The following is an 18,954-nucleotide window of genomic DNA, read 5'->3' as shown; positions in this document are numbered from 1 at the left end:
AAAAGGCTGAAACAGACAGACAGACAGACAGACAGACAGATGGGAAAAATAAGGGAGAAAATAAGCTCTAAATGAGGAGTGAATCCAATCCAGAGGGATGCCTCACTTTAAATCTGCTGGTGAAAAGCTCCAGGCGGCCAATGAATTCCTTCTCCTGGTACAGACCCTGCAGGGCTCGCACACACTGCAGACGCACTGGACCTTGCTGAAGAAATGTAGAAGAAAAGTCAAATTGCACACCTAAGCACATCTATAACCATCTATACTGATTGTGGCCCAAGTCTGTTCACAGTAGACAGATCTCTTTGTGTGAGTGAATATGAGCTACAACCAGACAAAGAAAAAGCTGTCTGTAGGACAGCTCGAAGTCCTGCAACAGTGTGAAATATCTTTAACATAGAGATGTGGTTGGAGAAGGACTGCCACCAGCATGATGCTGCTTGTGTATTGCAGCAGAATTCACAATGTAACGCTCAGTCTACTCAACAAAGTCCAAATCAACAAGTTCACTATAAGCCTGCACCACTAATCAGTGCACTGTAGCAAAGGAACATGTGTTGGCCTAAACAGTGAGGCTCTCACAAAGTTTAAGTACAGCATACATTTACACTGGAATTCATTTACAGCAGTGTACAGCCTAGCTTCCAGGCTGTTGTCGTAACACTGGGGCAGAGCTTACCAGCATCTCCTGTAGGGATGGAGATTTCTAGTTATTACTGACGATATCTTTATTGATACTCTTTATCAATACTAGTCCTTACTGACACCACTTTCAACACTATTATTTGGTAGAAAGAAAAAAAAGCACACATGCACACACACATGTGCAATAAATAAAGTAGAGTACATCAATCTATCTAATGTTAGCCAGCAAGTTTTGCAAACTAGGAATAGACAAATTTGATGATAGATGATAAGAAACACACACACCTCGCCTCTTGCCCAGTGACTACTGAATAGGCTCCAGACACCCCTCAACCCCCAAGATAATGAGCAGTGGAAAATGGATGGATGTCAAGTTGTGAATTTTTATAAGAGGTTTATAGGCCCCTAACATTCTCTCTCTGTCTCATTATTTTCTCCTTTGGAGATGACAATGAAACCTTACCAAGACATCTGCTTTAAGTGTCAAGTAAGACTCCTTTGGCTATAGCCTCAACCATTGCTCTTAGTGAATTTTAGGAGAAACAAAAAAGAAACTAATGAGAAAAATCTGAAACTTTAAAGGTGCTGTGACGAGAATAGAGACTTTATCTCTTGAGAGTCCCAAGAGATGTAGAAGAGAAAGCCTTGAGCGGTAAAATTTTCCTCTGGCCAATGCATTTTTCACTGCAGGTCTTGTCTTCGCTGCTAAGTAAAAGCTGGGGAATAGCAACCAGAAGGCATGACCTGACAGTAACACTTTGCTCATGTATTGTCGACTTTCTTATCCTGTGGAGGTTCACCTTGTCATAGAGGGTCCATCCCAGGTATTTCAGACACCCATCATTCAGAAAGCCTTCAGGATCTGTTTTCAGCCACACACCCAACTCCTCAATACAAGCTGCCCGGATGTCGGGCAGACAGTCACGGTAACGGTGCACAAACACGCCACGGAACGTGGCATTCATCATGGAGGAAACCTCCTCTTTCATTTCCTGTAGCTGAATCAAAAACATGTAACATGAACTTTAAAAACTACAAAATCAAACCATATTTTAACCCATTATTAACCCAATCAATGTATAATGACAGTGTTCAAATATTGTCCAACAATAAGATAAGGAAACACTTTTAATCTTTGTGTAGCTTTCACGTCTCAGCATGCAGAAAACACAAGACTGTTTTTTTAATACACTTTAGTGTTTCTAAACAAAGACACCCAAATAAATGTCAGCAGGACAATGTCTTTAAAGCTGATGTGAGTGTGTTTCACTGTCCTGCATGTTTTCTATATAGAAGTATCCATCTGTCTGCTCCATTCATGCCAGTGTTTGAGTTTGTTTGTGTGAACGTCACCTCACTGATGGAGGCCTGCAGCTTCTCCAGTTGGTCTAAGGCTCTGGCATTTGTCCTATTGCTGTTCTCCATGTCGTAACGCCGCTGGGTGGTCTGCAGCTGAACTGACACTATCAAGGCCACGCCCACCAAACCAGTCATCAGCTTCATTGCTGAGAAGACATGCAGGATGAAAACTTGTGCTGACAGTACCAGATGTGGACAGACCATATTTGTTGCACAACTACATTTTAAAATCAGATTTCAAGTTTTGGAAGCAAGAACAAAGTCCACCTCAACACAGGCTTTAATTTGAATAAATTCAACTGAGACCCTCATTAGCAAACCTCATCGTTTCAACAAACTGCACAGAAGCTCACAGTAAAAACACAATATCTTGACAACAATGTACAGAACTCAGCTGGACTGGGTGGTATCCAAATTTTAATTCCAGTATACCTTTCCAAAATTTTCCATGGTATACAGTATGACTGCAACGTTTTTAAAAAACTTATTATAAAAGAAGCATTCAGACCACAGCCAGCAAAGCGTACAACTCCATAGGCGTTTCATTCAATCCTTTTTAAAAAGGATCCTTAAAAAAAGAATAAAAACATTTTTTTTAATTTATTCATCACAGACTAAATGAAGAAGTTCACATGAATTAACTTGGCCTCTTTTTGGACAAAATACTGCAGTTATTTCTACTTATTTTTATGATGTGAAATAAGCCAGGGCCAGTAAGTCTGAGGTTGAAGAGATTATTCACTGTATCATGTTTCCTTTTAGCAAACATTGAAAACACGTACCACACAAGGGTTAAATTAGAGATATTTGGATTCGACAGAGATCCCTCCTGGCCACAAGTACCCTCTGCTGGAAACTTAAAAAAAAAAGTTATGGAATAATTAACCTTATCTAGATATCCCTTTAAAAAGGGTTAACATGTGTTTTAACATTTTTAAAACTGTTTTTCAATCTTGTTTTAACCAAGCCTGATGTTGTTGCAGCAGCATGCAGCACTTATAGTATTAACAATAAAACTAAAATCATTTATTATCACTGATTTACAACCAGAAAGAAAAATTAGCGTTTTCAAGATCGCGTTGCTGTGGATGATATTAGAACCAGCGGTGAACGGTTTACAGTTTGACTTTAATGAAGACCGTGGTGAGCTGTCGTAGCGCAGTACCATCTGATGCTGCAAGTATGAAAGAGTGAGGTCTATTTTTTGACGGGACTTTTGACAAACAAGGCCTTCATTATTAACAGGTGGTCTGTAATCACTTTTATAACATCTTCACACAGGCAGTAGTGCTGCTGATGGAAACACTCTCTAGACATGTACAAAACATCGTTTTGCCCATTCTCACTCAAGTATAGGAGTTGTTTTATGGAACGAATATGAACATTTGACCACCTTTATGTCATTGACGGTGTACAAAAGAAGACTTAAAAACACTTTGATGATAAAATCCCAGAAAGAAATAGAAAATAGAACAGTCATTATTAGGAGATATTAGGAGAGGGAGTGTGATGTGAAAAGCAAAACATTTTCTCCAGTTACTAAAATGATGAGATCTGAAAGATCAGTTTGTTCCATCTTCAAGAAAAGACCTCAATAATAATAAATATTTTAGAGTTACTTTAAAACAAAAACTTCATAAAGCAGTTAAATAAGAAGACCCAAAACTCATGCCCAAAACCTTTAAACAAATCAAGAAGAAAGAGTAAATACTACAGTCAGTGATGTGTAATCATCTTATCTAAGCATGCTCACCAAGCAGGGTGCTGGTGTGTCTGAAGGCTCTGACCTGCGAGTCAGACAGGCCAGTGAGCAGAGCCAGCAGGGAGGGGAACAGGAACTCGTCATAAATCAGACTGTTCTGACAGGAACACACCAAAACCCGAACAAACTCGCTCAAGCTGTTTTTGAAACGCCTGAGTTGGGGACCTGGCGTGCACAGAGGGTAGGCCACTGAATCCTGGAGAGAGAAACAAAAGACACGGGGGATGCATCTTTATCTGTCCTGGGTGAGCTATTATTTGATGTGCTAAATACATCAATGACAAAACAAAGAAATTAACTCATCAATGCACCATTTCTTCACAAACGCCTGTGATAGTTAGGTTGTTTGACCTCTGCCAATGCCAGCAGGATTGTTAGTAATGAGACCAAACACTGTACACCAAATGCAAACAAGAAAACCATGATTGAACTAGAGTCACCTCATTGAACTCTTTGGTGAGTGTGCGGATTATATCAGCGTTCTGCATGCTGTCAAACATCTCTCTGCTAACCACACCTGGACACAAGGGTTAAACATAAACAGCAATAAAAGAAATTAAACACAGGATCAGAGTTAGGTTTATTAAAAAGGTGAATTCATTTCATTCTCATCCACAATTATTGACCTGCTGCATCGTCGATGAACAGATGATTAACACAGCACCAAGACGTTTCATTGTTACCATGCTAGCAGATCAATAGTTGACTGCTGATCATTGCCTGAGCTGATATTGGCGACAACATCTCTTGAACTTTGACTCCCACCCCTCCACTCGTTGGCTCTCTGTTGACCTCTCACCTTTGCATCCGCAGGAGCGAACAATGAAGTTGATGAGCACCAACAGGCCTGCCTCTCGGCTTTGCTTGTAGCTGTCCAGCCATTCATCGACCACTGTCTGAAGATTAACAAGGAGAGAGCAGCCAATAAGAAGCTAGGCTCAGATCAAAAGCAAACAGTTTTAATGACAATATGGCATTTGAATAACATTATTGATTTTGGATTTCGCCTTTATTTGGCACTTAATTTTGTCTTCAGTAACATCTGGATCTGTAGCTCCTTGTTCCCGTTTTCTGCCTGTTTTTAATAGCAATTTTATTCAACATCTTTGTATGCTTTGTATGCATCTTTGTAGCTGTTTTTGGCAGACAGGACTTTCATTAAAAAGCGCTGCTCTAGAACAGCTGCCGTGTGATAATGTAGGGTATTTAAATCGTTATAACGTTTGTCTGGCAGGGAAAAAATGAAATGCACTTTGCTGGATTTGCTGAATGTGCTTTGTGAAAGTGGGCCCTCGTCCAGGATCACCATCTGTATCGTGTAGCTGCTCTCCACTGTAGTGACAGACCCTTTTTTTTTTTTGCTACTCACCACACTTTTTGTCTTCCTTCCTTTTGTTATGTGTTTCTTCTTTTCTAGTCTTTAACCAGAAGAGACTGGATCCAGCACAACAAAGGTGGGGATGGACGTGTGCTGTCAATCATTGACTGCACAACCCAGTCAGAAAACACTTTCTCCTTACTCACATATCAAAGGCAATTCTGTAGGGTCACATCAGTCAGCCACTGACAGCAGATGATAATCTCCCTCATTGTGAGCTCCAAAAGGCTTGTTCCTCTGCTCATTACATATGCCTCCTTCCCCACTTCCCTCCCTCCATCATTTCCTCCATACCCCCTTCCCCCCTGCTCTTCAGCTCAGGTTTGCTCACCACCATGGCACTTTTTCCAGAGTAGACAGCATCATAGAGGTCTTCTGCACTGATGCCCTGGCTCTCTGTGTTTACGCTCCCCACAGGTCTGGGGGAGGCCTGCCTGGACGTCCCCCGGGAGTGCTGCTGCTGCTGCAGAGAGGAGTCTGGGGGAGAGGGGCTGGAAGACACCCTCAATGCAGCTTTTCGCCTGGATCTCTTGGGTGGCTGGAGATGAAAGAAAGATGGGAGGGCAGCTTAGTGAAGGTTCTAGGGTTATTTATTGTTGGCAGCTATATTAATGATAATTGTGGCAAGATCAATGCAGTTGGCAAAATTCAAATTATTGTGATATTGAGGCTGACACTGGATTTTTGAAATGCATGTAAAGGTGATTTGACAGAGATTTGCCAAATTGAGCTATGAGAAGGCTGACCAACATAGCTTCATAGTGCAGCAGCAGACTGACTCCTATATGTATACACCTCAATTAGGTGAAAAATGGACTAGGAGTCCGTTTCCAATAGTCTTTCTAACCCTAACCCCTAACCCTACCCTAACTTTTTGCTTAGGATTTGTACTGAATAATCTGAGTGTCTGCCATGTAAAGGGCTGTTTGAATTCTCTAAATCAGTGGTCCTCAAATGGTGTCTTTAGACACACTACTGTGCCTTGAGACAAGTATGTGTGTGCCTTGGGGATCTGGCTTGACCCCTGAAAAAACCCAGAGAATGGACCCTCCCCAGTTATGATTTATTGATGAGTGTGAGTGTGTGTGTTGGCTCAGTGGCATTGGTGCTAGCATCCTGGCTAACAGTTACCTCATTTGGCAAGTTATTATTGAGTTGAAATTGGTGCTGAAATGATCATTATTCATGCTACTTTTAACCTAGCTAACCAATTTTTCTACCCATTTTGCCACCAATTTTGTCAACTTAACCATTTTTGCTGCTTTTTGCAATTTTGCAACTTTTTAAAAATACCTTTGACCCATTTTTGCAACTTTATTGAAGTTTTTACCAGATTTAACCAATTTTTGCTACCTTTTTGATGGTTTTTGCCAACTTTTGCTATAATATGGCCATTTTTTGCCAATTTTTCATCACTTTTTACCACATATTAGCACCTTTAACCCTTTTTGCCACTTGTTACCTATTTTGTCACCTTTTTGACACTTTAATCCCATTTTTGCCACCTTCTTGCTAATTTTCACTCACTTTGCCTTTGTTTGGCCACTTTTTGCCTAATTTTGCCCATTTTTTAATAACTTTTAAACCATTTTAACCACCTTTTTACAACATTTAATCCTTTTGGCCACTTGTAACCCATTTTTACCACCTTTTTGACACTTTCAACATGTCTTGCCACTATTAACCAATTTTTTGGCCCCTTATGCCAATTGTTAACCATTTTTGACTTTGTTTTGCCTCTTTTTACCCAATTTTTTCATGTTTTATCATCACTTTAACCAATTTTTTCCACCTTTCAGGAACCTTTTGCCCACTGTTGCCACCTCCAGTTGGCTTGGCCCCAGAAGCCTCTCCCCTTTATGCCCCCTTATGGACCACCTTGACTGTTATATTATTTAAAAGTCTATTTTGTATTGATATGAATATGGTGTGCCTTGAGATTGTGGCTTAACCTTAGGTGTGCCTTGGGTGAAAAAAGTTTGAAAACCACTGCTCTAAATGATAAGGACTGAAGCTTCACTGCTTCTCTTGTTATTTCTTTCAGCAGAGGACACACTGGACCATCCTTTCTGAAACATGAGAATAAAAGATGGCACATCAGTTTCATTCAAAGTGATCAAGGTGACGGCAGTAATGTCATCTTCACTCAATTATTCAATCATTTTTATTTATTCAGATTTCTGGGAGGCTTTTTACCTTCACTTTGATAGGACAGCTGAAGAGAGACAAGAACAATGGGGTGAGAGAATGGGGGGAGACATGCATCAAAAAGAGACAGGGAATTGATCCTGGGACCCGTGCATCGATGACTATAGCCTCTGTTTATGGGTGCCTGCTCAATAAACTGAGCTAAATCAACACCAAGAGCTTGCTTTTTTAAACTAAATTATGATTTATCTGGATAAATACAAGGGGCTGAGCACCTATTCCAGATGTCACAACTATGTCTCCTCAATTATATTTCTTTTATTTAGGGATGCACGATTTTGGTATGATATCATGACAGTAAACATTGAACAAATAAGTGGAGTTTTAGTCTGGACCTACAGACCTACATAAGCTTTTTATTTATCATCATTCCTTACACTGTAAAGTCTATTTCAAAGACAGAAATTAGTTCTTTTGTTCATCCTAAAACTTTAAACTTTATGATTTAAGGACTAAAGTTTAAGGTTTGAACTAAATTCAACACTGGTACTGCCATCAGCAGAAATCCAACATCATAAATCCCTGCTTTTATTTCATCCCAACCTCCAATCAACCGCTAAACTGCATTTTGGATTTCTATTTTGAGGAACTTACAATTAATGTGGCAAAGTTAAAGCACTGCCAATTTGAGCTAAAACTGAAGTGGGATTTCTGCTGTTTGGATGGCATTACAGGTATTACAGCTGAAGTGTGAAGTGACCTATTTTTCATCATAGCAATAAAAAAAATTAAAAATAGAACTGATACAAACCGAACAAAACAATAGAATTTCATTACACTAATACAAGATACTGACTGACCTATAACTGTGGTTTATCTTTACTGTGCATGTTAACGTAGACTGTAGCATTTATTTTAATGCCTGCTAAGCCTTACCGGTCTTTTATTTGAACTGAGTAGAGCTTGGTGATGAGAGAACTTGATTTATTGACATAAAAAAACATGAGTAAATCATTGCCTAAGTACTGCCTTTCAAATTATCTTGGCCAAAGTGTTCAAATAAGAGCGACATTTACTGAGAAACTCAGATAATTTACCTTAAGTCCAAGCACAGGTTGTTTTCTCCGCTTTTTGGACTTCATGGTGGCCTCATAGTCACTTCCAGAGTCAGAGAAGTCGTCCAACTCATCCAGACTGATACACAAGTAAGAGAACAGTTCAGAAACAAATCTAAGTACAAGGTGAACAATTTAATAAAGGATTACAAGATTATATCGCTGAACAAGTATGGTGTTTATACTTTAACACAGTGTCATTTTTAGCAGCCATTTTTAATTTATTTTTAATGTTTAGATCAAAATGCCCTTTTATTTTAGTCACATTTAAGTTATCTTAACTCTTCAAAGTCTGTTTATTGCAGAAAAACATTCAAAAACATTTTAGAGTTGTCTTTGTCTATAAAAAGTTCTTGTATTTGTTTTAATTTTTAGTAGGGATGCACGATATTATTGGCCAGATATCGGTATCGGCAGGTATCAAAATTTTTGCCGATATTTACATCCAGTATTTTGGCCGTTTAATTTTTATCTTTAGGTTTAAGAAGTATTGCACTGTCTGCAATTTAAAAATTGTAGCAGGCCATATTGCGATTTAATCTAATTTGCAATTAATTGCCCAGCCCTACAAGGCTCTATTCATCAAAACTAGTCCGAGTCTAGTTTTCCACATGTAAAAAAAAAGAGGTAGCTGCCAAACATTTTACAAATGCTGTAAAAAACTTTAATTGTAGATTCATTCATCACAAGGGCAGAAAATTGGATTAAAAAATGCACGCTGATTATTCCCACTCTGCTTCCATGACACAACTGGCTCAACTAGCTTTGCAACTTTGATTGGAACGTGTGTAAAAATCCTCTGTGCTCTTAATGTGTATAATTTCAGGGGTATATTGCATATTCAACATATAAATACTACCCTAGATTGACTAATAAGCTGACACTCTGGCCTTGGTCTCCATGTTTTCTGTTTCAGTAGCTAAAGGAAAGTTCTGATGCCATTCAAAAACACGTCCTTTCTGGTTATTTTATTGAAATGATCTTTAAATCTACCAGCATTCGATCCTTCTCAAATTATTGACATATCTGATTATGGCAATTAATCAATTACAAAGCCTATAACTAATTTATTTAATCAGCTGACAGCACTCACTAGTATTCATAGTTCACCTCAACAAATTACCACTGATTATAAAAAGAGTTACTTATTTGTACAAATTTTGATACTGAAGCACTCAGTGCTAGTCTGGTTAACTAGTTAGAAAAAAAATCACTGGCATTTTTAAGGTTATGGGTATTTCCTTTAATCCAGTGGTTTTCAAAGTGTGAGGTGGGCCTCCCCTGGGGGGCGCCACAGAGCTTCAGGGGAGGCGTGGAACCATAAACCAGAAAAAAGGTGATTTGCTTTGTGAACCTCTGCTGTGCATGGAGCTAAATGGATAGACTCATAGTTACTATAGGGACTATGCTATAGAGCAGTGTTACTCAACCAAAGAGCCACATTTTTGAAGAATACCTTTGCAAGAGCCACAATCTAAGTGGTGAAAAGTGGCAAAAAAACAACTGAAGTAGCAATACATATAGGTTAAAGGGGACAAAATGGTCAATAGACAGCAAATATGGGTGAAAAAGGGGGAAAATAGGGAGAAAAAGTGGAAAAATGGTCAGAAAGTAGCAGAAATGGGTGAGAAGTGACAAAAAAATGAGTGGAAAGTGACTTAAATGGGTAAAAAGCAGTCAAGAGTGGCAAAAATGGTCAAAAAAAGAGGAAACAAGTGGTATGTAATGGCAAAGCGTAGTTTAAATGGACAAAAAAGTGGAAAAAATGGTAAAAAAAAAACAAAAAAACAGGCAAAAAATGAGATAAAAGTGGCAAAAATTGGAAAAAGTGGCAAAAAAAAGGAAACAAGTCTTAATAAATGGCAACGTCAGCTTAAATGGACGAAAAGTGGCAAAACATGGTAAAAAATGGGCAAAAAATGGGATAAAAGTGGCAAAAATTGGGAAAAAGTGACAAAAAGATGTAGCAAAAATGAGCAAAAAATGGGAAAAAAGGGGATATCTAATGATGAAAGGTAGCTTAAATGGGCAAAAAGGGGAAAAAGGGCAAAAATGGCATAAAAGCGGAAAAAATGGGGGAAAAGAGGCAAAAATTAGTTTTAAACTGGCCAAATAATAAGAAAAAGGGGTATTTAATGGCATTATAACTGAATAAGAGGGAAAGGCAGATGTTTAAGGACATTTGCAAACCAAAATATCCAAAATATATTCATGTTAAAAAAGTCTGAAGGTTAGACATGACATTGAAATGTTGTTGTTTATTTTTTTTTCAATTTGAATCCTTTTTGTGGGTGGGGGTCCACAGAATGAATAATGTCTTCTTAGGGAGGCTCACTCTTCCACACTTTGAAAAGCCCTGCTTTAATCCATTTTTATCTTTATCATATCTTCATATCTTACTTTTCTCCCCTGGTTGTCTGCAATGCTGCCGTGGACATAAAAGTTCACTATAAATATGAGGTGTAGCTTGTCATTGAAATATATACATAAATTTAGTCTTCAGACTTTAGATGATAACATGGTTCTTTTCAATGGTGAAGAAAAAAATAAGTTGGTGAGTAATACTTGATCTGTGTGAGACTCTACAGCCACAACGTTCAAGGGCTGTTTACTTTTCTGACTTTATTATTCAAAGCTGGCTAACACAGGCTAGCAGATGGGCAAAACAAAGGCAGGTAATGCTTGGCAGAAGTTACCTGTCCAAAACTGAGCCATCATCAGCCATACTGGGAGCGCCAGAGGACTGGGGAACAGATTTGCTGTGAGGAGACCTACGGCGTGGGAGAGGAGACAAAACTAGAGACAAACCACACCTGGCGCTAGCTAAACGTGTACATGTCGGTGTCTGTAAGCAGCTTAGTGGCAGAAAACTTTAGCACTGACCAGATATTTCTGTGGCTCCTCTACAGTTGAAGTTTAATCAAAAGTAAAGGTATTATGTCAAAGAAGTACTTATCCAGATGTGTAGCAGACACATTTAAAAAGTAAGTCGAACAGGTTGAAATTTTAGCTTAAGCAGTCTCTGTGTAGCTAGCGATTCTTACCCTTTAATGAAATAACCGGACATGTACTAAAGTAAAAAATAATCCATAAACATTATTTTCAAACTAATTCCTAAATTAAGTTACCTGAAATATTATAAATCACAGTGTCTTGTCAAGAAGATTGGTTCAATAATGGCGATTTCTCTCATCTCGGTACCGATGACGTTCAAAGGCGCGAATGTATGTTCGGTGATTCTGGATGCTGATTGGTCGGAAGCTCTTCAGCTCAAGAGATGATTGGTTCTTCAGCTGGTCAGTTGATGATCATTGGTCATCTAAAACGGTCTTTTAGTGTGTTTGTTGCTAGGGTCAAAGCAAAACAGGCTAATAGAGATAATCGATCGAACTATTTTTGAGTTGAAAACATGAATGCTATTGGCTTTCCTTTATGTGTTGTTTAAGATCTGGACCTCGAGGTCGTACTAAAGTTTTAAATGAACTGAGTATCTAAGGATGTTGCACATTGAGGTGGGCCAATATTTTTGTGTATTATTTTATTATAGATCCGTTGTATTTGAGTTAAATCTTTGATTTGTCTACTCTTGTCTTTCTGTCCAGTTTGTGGACCCCGAGGTGATGGGCTCAGCTGCTCCCTGCCCCTCCACCGCAGGCTCCTCACCCCTTTCTCCCCGGTAGGTCCCGGTTGGTCCATTGTTCTGTCTTCGATGATAGGCTATTATGACCTAGGTCAAGTTAGCTGGAGTTAAACACAAAACTTCCGGTTCGTGCCTTCAAAATAAAATATTAATAACTTCGCTTTGCTTAGAACGACCCCAGAAAGGAAATATTTCATAAATAAAACTCCAGAAAGGGCGGTTAATATAATTTACCATTGGACAGTTCAGTGCATTACAAAAAGCGTCGCATCTTAAGAAACAATATAGGGTGAGGGTTAGGATAATAAATGTACTGAACGATGTTAAAATGAATCATCATTCAAAGTGAAGGACGAAAAGGTTAAAAGGATATAAAGAGTAACACACACCAAAACTGATTTAATAAAATCATGTTAAAGAAGACTGATTAAAAAAGACACAATTAAAAAAAGAGAAAGACAGAGCTAAAAGACAAAGCAATAAAGGTAAAGAACCAAAATGCATTAATATTAATTAAATACAAAAAAACAATGATAAAAGATTAAAAATCCCAAATAATTAAAAGTCTATGAAACTGAACATTAGCTGTTCATAACTAAAGAAGAATATATTAACTCTGACAGCCCTAATTTCTACCTTCTTCTTATTGTAAATGTGACTGATGTAACTGTTGTGCTGTCTTCCTGATTCTACGGTGGCCTGGAAGTACAATACAAAATTACAACAAAAATGTTTGAAAAAACATTTCAACATTTCCAAAAAAAAAAAAATTACATCCATCAATACACTTTAACAAAAGAAGAAACACATTTACATTTATCAGAACACTAACAAATGTTGAAACACTAAGCCACAAGCTGAGACAAATTAAGTTGCTTTGTCCTTTGTAAACGTGTTCAGCAACTTGTTAATTTGTCACAGCTCATGTATTAGTGTTTTATCATTTTGTTAATGAAAAATTTTTTCATCTTCTCTAAAATTGATTTGTTAAATGTAAATTAGTTTTTATGGAATAACCTATAAATTTTGTTTCAAGTTTTGTAAAAGATTTTTTGACTTTGAAATTTTGTCTTGCACTTCCAGGCCACCATACAGGTCTCCCTTTAAAGAAGAATTCTTAATTTAAATACAGAAGAGGATTAGGGACACTGAAAAAAATGAGATGATGATGAATTCTGAGAAAAAAGTCAGAATTTTGAGGAGAAAAAAATAATAATTCCAAGGTTAAAGTCAGACGTTTAATCTCAGAATTCTGATTTTTTTCTGTGAATTCTAAAATTAAATTCAGAATTTTAATTTTAATCTCAGTATTCTGATTTAAATCTCAAAATTCTGATTTTAGTTTGATCTCAGAATTCTGATTTTAATCTCAGAATTCTGACTTTAATCTCAGAATTGATTTTAATCTCAGTATTCTGATTTTAATCTCAGAATTGATTTTAATCTCATAATTCTGATTTTTTTTCTGAGAATTCTGAAATTAAATTCAGAATTCTGGGATGAAATTTAGAATTCTAATTTTAATCTCAGATTTCTGACTTTTTCTCAGAATTCTGACTTTAATCTCAGAATTCTGACTTTAATCTCAGAATTCTGATTTTAATTTCAGATTTCTGACTTTTTCACACAAGTAAATAAAAAAATCGTCTCAGTTTTTTAGTGGCCCTAATCCACTTCCGTATTAAACAAACGTTAAACATAAAAATACATCAAAGATTTTTCAGTGAACATTTCTACGGATACAATTCTTCTACTCATGCGAGCTTGCCTTGCTCTTATTTTGAAATCTGCCACCTCCCCGGCGGTGTCCTGCTAACTCTGGTTAACCTGACACCCAGGCTGTGGGATGAGGCGGAGGGACGGGAGTACCCCATTCATTGACACTGCCTCTCCATCTACGTACAACAGCGGATCTCCCCGTGAGGACAGACTGAGTGGACAGGCTTGATGGAGACATAGATGTGATGTAAAAACGTCCCGGATGAACCTGTTCAGCTCTCTAGTCGGGGGAAACTATGACTATTTTACACGGCTGACGATCTGGGAGACTCTTTTTACTTTTGCTTGCGTCTGATCCGGACAGTCTTTCATTTATTTATAAAGGTGCTGCACCCTCAGTCCTGCTCCATCCACCCCCTCTGCTGTCTGTCTCTGAGCCCTGCTGAAAGGATGGAAACCCGTCTATGTTTCTCCAAGTCCCCGCTACTGGTGCTGCTCTGCACGGCGTGTGCACTGTCAGGGATCCGGAGCCCCGTGGCTTCAGCGGGGAGGAGCTGCGCAGACACCCGGCAGGCGTACGCGGAGAAGGGGTACGGCACGGGCACTGCACCGATGACTCAAATTTCCGGTAGGACTCTGCGTGTTGCTTTCAGTGGGAGTAGGACAGAAAGAGCTTTGCAGACTTATGCAGCTATCTTCATCTGTCAATACATGGGTTTAAATGGAGTTTTTGATTAGATTTCTGTCACAGGGGAATTTTATTATGGCGTCAGCATGCTTCAGTTTGTCTCATCAGGGATAAAAATAGCATAATGTACATTAAGGTCACTGCTCACCCACATGCATACACCAGAAATCATAAGGAGATGGCAGCAGAGGGAAAAGACAAGCAAAAGTGCAAGCTGGCTCAAAACTCACAAATTAGCACCGTGGACACATTGCTGGATATCATGGTGAGTTTCCCCTCAAGAGAAAAAATGCAGGGTGGTTTAAAACAAATTATATCCACCCCCTCCCTCCCTCTCTGCTGTTTAAATAGGATGATTAAGGGGATGAGCAAATTGCCAACACCAGTGCAACAAAGAACCTCGCCCCTAATTAGTCTTTGCCCACTGGCTCAGTGTTAAATCCCTGCATGTACCCACAGGCTCTGCTCACTGGTGATAATCTTATCTGCAGCATTAAAGATAGCATGTGGATTACTGACTTCTGGATATGAGTAATTTAAAGTTTGGATGAGCAGTTGGGATGGAGGAATGGAGTTGAGACAGCGAATTGTGAATCACTTTGGTGTCTGAAAATGTAGCCTAGTTTGCAGAGGTTCAGCTTTGCATGTAAATCAGTGAGAGGAGGACTGTGTGCGTCTGTGTGCCCGTTTGCACCAGACAGACTCGCAGCTTCATCTGCAAAACTGCAGAATCACACACCTCGCAGATTTCTAAGGATTTATTTCGTGGCAATTTAGCTCTCCGTGTGTGGGTCCCAACTGCAGTATTGATTGATAGTGTGAGCGTGCATGGGGGCTATCACCGCCTGAGTCTTGGCTCAGCGTCCCGTGGGCCAGGGGAGCAGATGGCCGGGGAGAGCTGAGGATGAAGAGAGGCAGTTTAGAAATGGAAATAGAGGGATGAGAGAGGGCTAATAGTGAGAGAACAAAAGAGGCACATCAGTGAGGGTGGAGTTGGGAATGACACTTTTCCTCACTGTATTACCAGCAGTAAAATTCATATGAGATGTTAAATCTCAGAAACAAAGAATTCAAACCCACATCCACAGTGAAGGTAGTGCTGCGTGCTTTTTTGTCTCTCTCCCCTGGTTGTCGTTTGCATATCATTACCTCTGACATATCAAAGACCCAACCTGAGCTGACAAAGAAAGACAGATTGAAGCTGAATAATTCATGCAGGGAAATTACAGTTTTTCTATCACACTCTTATCTTTGATAAGATTTCCCCACAGTAGCAGAGCAGGCTGACGTGTGTGGGAACTGACTCTTCACTAAAACACAAACATCTGCTTTGACCTGATAATAGAGCGTCTGACAGAGAGACGGCCGCGGTCGCTCTGATGTTAAAACAGTTTTAATTTTAGGCTCTTTATTTAAACAGGAAATTCATGAGAGCATTTTAGTGTAGCATCCACAGGGATGCACCAATGCATTCAAATTAAGATTAGCAGCTCTGGCCCTCTTCAACTTCTCAAATAATATGTCACGAACTGATGCAAGCTCAAGGGCTGGGCACTGTGGCCTAACAGTTAAATACCCGAGTACAGGGGTTTTCAAAGTGTGTGAGAGTGAGCCCCCCCTAAGAAGAAATTATTCATTCGGTGGACCCCCACCCACTAAAAGGATTCAAATTGAAAAAAAAATTAAACATCAACATTTCAAACATTTAATTCTAATCTTTAAACATTTTTAACATGAATATATTTTGGATATTTTTGGTTGTAAATGTCCTTAAACATCTGCCTTTCCCTCTTATTCAGTTATAATGCCATTAAATACCCCTTTTTCATATTTTCTGGCCAATTTACAACTTCTACAAGCTCTTTTTGCCTTTTTTTAGCCATTTTTTCCACTTTATCCCATTTTTGCCCTTTTTTACCTTTTGCCCATTTAAGCTACTTTTCATCATTAAATATCCCCTTTTTTCCAATTTTTGGCTTATTTTTGCGACGTCTTTTTGCCACTTTTTCCCAATTTTTGCCACTTTTCTCCCATTTTTTACCCTATTTTTTACAATTTTTTGCCATTTAAGCTACCCATTGCCATTTAATACCACTTGTTTCCTTTTTCCCAATTTTTGCCCTTTTTCACAATTTTTTTGCCACTTTTATCCCTTTTTTTGCCCATTGTTTTCGCCCATTTTTGCCACTTTTTGTCCATTTAAACTACCCTTTGCCATTACATACCACTTTTTTCCTCTCTTTTGACCATTTTTGCCACTCTTGACTGCTTTTTGCCCATTTAAGTCACTTTCCACCCACTTTTTTTGTCACTTCTCACTCATTTCTGCTACTTTCTGACCATTTTTCCACTTTTTCTCCCCATTTTCATCCCTTTTCACCCATTTTTTGCTGCCTATTGACCATTTTGCCAACTTTAACCTTTTTTTATTGCTACTTCCAGCTGTTTTTGCCTCTTTTTACCTCTTAGGTTGTGGCTCTTGCAAAGGTATTTTTCAAAAATGTGGCTCTTTGGTTGAGTAACACTGCTCTATAGCATAGTCCCTATAGTAACTATGAGTCTATCCATTTAGCTTCATGCACAGCAGAGGTTTGCAAAGCAAATCACCTTTTTTTCTGGTTTATGGTTCCACGCCTCCCCTGAAGCTCTGTGGCGCCCCCCAGGGGAGGCTCGCCTCACACTTTGAAAATGACTGCGCTAGTACGTCTCTGATTTCTCACTGCTTTATTTTATCATTAGCATTTATTAAAAGTGCACGGCTGAACTAAATGAACACTGTCAGATTTAATGCTGACATTTTTACAGTGTCTATGGGCCCACACCACAGAGTGTTGATTTGACTCTTTCTAGGGACTGTACCTTAACACAGTGGTTCTCAACCTTGGGGTCGGGACCCCCTTGGGGGTTGCGAGACACTGAGGGGGGTCTCCAGTTGCCCTAACAAAACTAATATTTTTGGAATTACACTGTTGCCACTTGACACCAATTTTGTCCAAATTTTTACCCCTTTTCGTCATTTTTTCCCACTAATTTTAACACTTTTTATCATTTAACACCTATTTTTGTCAGTTTTAAACTCTTTCCAACTCTTTTTTTCTGCTTGTTTTTCCCACTTCTAAACCAATTCTGGCCACTCAAGCTTAATGTTGCCTCTGCTGTTCCATTATTGCCACTATTAACCCCATTTTAACCAGTTTTACTTCCAATTTTCCCATTATAACCACATTTCACCATTTGATATGCCAATATTTGGCTAGTTCAACAAACTTCTGCCAATATCTGCCTTTTTTTTCTTTCTGAATTTGAATCTGATTTTTTTCCCCCGTGTTTTTATCAAATTGTCATCCATTTCACCAAATTTCCACCCATTTTTGCCAACTTAAAGCCATTTCAGCCGTTTTTTAAACTCCTTTTTATCACTATTTATGCCCTTTTTGCCTCTTTAACCCATTTTTGCCATTTTTGTTGCCATATTTAGCTATTTTTTTGCCAGTTTTAACCCATTTCAGATACTTCTAAAATCCAATTTCACCACCTTTTCCACCATTTTTTGTCATTATTAACCCATTGTACCAATTATTATTCTTTTTTAACAGGGGGATTCACATTTTTAAAAAGGCTATTTACCAAACAAAAAAATTTTCTTTGATAGGAGTGATTATTTTTCAGGTTGAAAATGAAATATGGATATCACAGCTTAACTTTACAATGGACCATGATTTTGTTGACCTCCATGGCCCCCAGTTTGGCTGGACGGCAGAAAGCTCTCCCCTTTATCCCCCTTATGGACGGCCTTCTCTCCATATGACTGTTCTTGAATGTTCATGGCTGTGTTCAACCACCTTCAGGTCCAGTGGGGGTCCCCGGTCTCAGCTATCTTTATTTCAGGGTCGCGGGCTGAAAAGGTTGAGAACCCCTGCCTTAACAAAGGGGTTTCCAACTCAGTCACAGCAGGGGCCCAAATCTGAATTTAGGTCTAACCTGAGGGCCTAACAGGGTCAACATTTAACTGGAAACTGTCAACCATGTTTTCACAGGTAAGGAATTATAGGGAAAATTAAACAATGATGATAAATGATTTTAAGATTTCTAAAAAAAAAAAAAGTCAAAATGATTGAATATCACAGCATCAGTGTTACTGTGTGTCCATGTTAAATAAATAAAATTAAATAAATGAGTTTTAAGGCTCAAAATCTGAGATTAAAAAGTCAATTTTATAAGTCCTAAAGGTCAAAAGACAAAATAAAAGTCAAATAACATTTTAAAAGGTAAATTTATGAGATAGAGACTTGCAATCATGGGTTTAAAGGTCAAAATAAGAGATAAAATTTAAAATTGTGACTCTAAAAGGTCAAAATGCAAGATAAAAAAAGTCAAAATAAGGTTTTTAAAAGGTAAATATATGCTATTTTGCCAAAAGTATTTGCTCACCTGCCTTGACTCGTATATGAACTTAAGTGACATCCCATTCTTAATCCATAGGGTTTAACCTGACGTCGG

General features: G+C 38.5%; 2 protein-coding genes across 4 annotated transcripts in view; one reads left to right on the top strand and one right to left on the bottom strand.

Moving 5' to 3' along the window:
* LOC121516032 (cohesin subunit SA-1) overlaps nt 1-14,762 on the bottom strand; it is a 37,956-nt gene extending 23,194 nt beyond the window's left edge. The window contains exons 1-10 of one of the 3 annotated variants that reach the window (XM_041797065.1): nt 14,685-14,762; nt 11,104-11,178; nt 8,390-8,486; nt 5,476-5,682; nt 4,566-4,662; nt 4,207-4,283; nt 3,758-3,962; nt 1,999-2,150; nt 1,446-1,643; nt 107-205 (exon numbers count right to left, since the gene is read on the bottom strand). In XM_041797065.1, the coding sequence (XP_041652999.1) occupies nt 107-205; nt 1,446-1,643; nt 1,999-2,150; nt 3,758-3,962; nt 4,207-4,283; nt 4,566-4,662; nt 5,476-5,682; nt 8,390-8,486; nt 11,104-11,132 (1,161 nt within the window). In that variant the 5' untranslated portion in view covers nt 11,133-11,178; nt 14,685-14,762. Of the gene's footprint in view, nt 1-106; nt 206-1,445; nt 1,644-1,998; nt 2,151-3,757; nt 3,963-4,206; nt 4,284-4,565; nt 4,663-5,475; nt 5,683-8,389; nt 8,487-11,103; nt 11,179-11,290; nt 11,409-11,535; nt 11,624-14,684 lie in introns of those variants that run through there. The other 2 variants (XM_041797063.1, XM_041797066.1) reach the window with 2 other exon arrangements.
* Nucleotides 13,679-18,954, top strand: part of gpc2 (glypican 2) — a 38,917-nt gene continuing 33,641 nt past the window's right edge. The window contains exon 1 of the mRNA XM_041797067.1: nt 13,679-14,394. Coding sequence (XP_041653001.1) covers nt 14,217-14,394 — 178 coding nt within the window. The 5' untranslated portion in view covers nt 13,679-14,216. The remainder of the gene's footprint in view (nt 14,395-18,954) is intronic.

Source organism: Cheilinus undulatus, linkage group 10, assembly GCF_018320785.1.
Source record: "Cheilinus undulatus linkage group 10, ASM1832078v1, whole genome shotgun sequence".
In the NCBI taxonomy this organism is placed as follows: domain Eukaryota; kingdom Metazoa; phylum Chordata; class Actinopteri; order Labriformes; family Labridae; genus Cheilinus; species Cheilinus undulatus.
The sequence above is the reverse complement of the archived record's forward strand: the minus strand, read 5'-3'. Positions and strand labels throughout refer to the sequence as shown.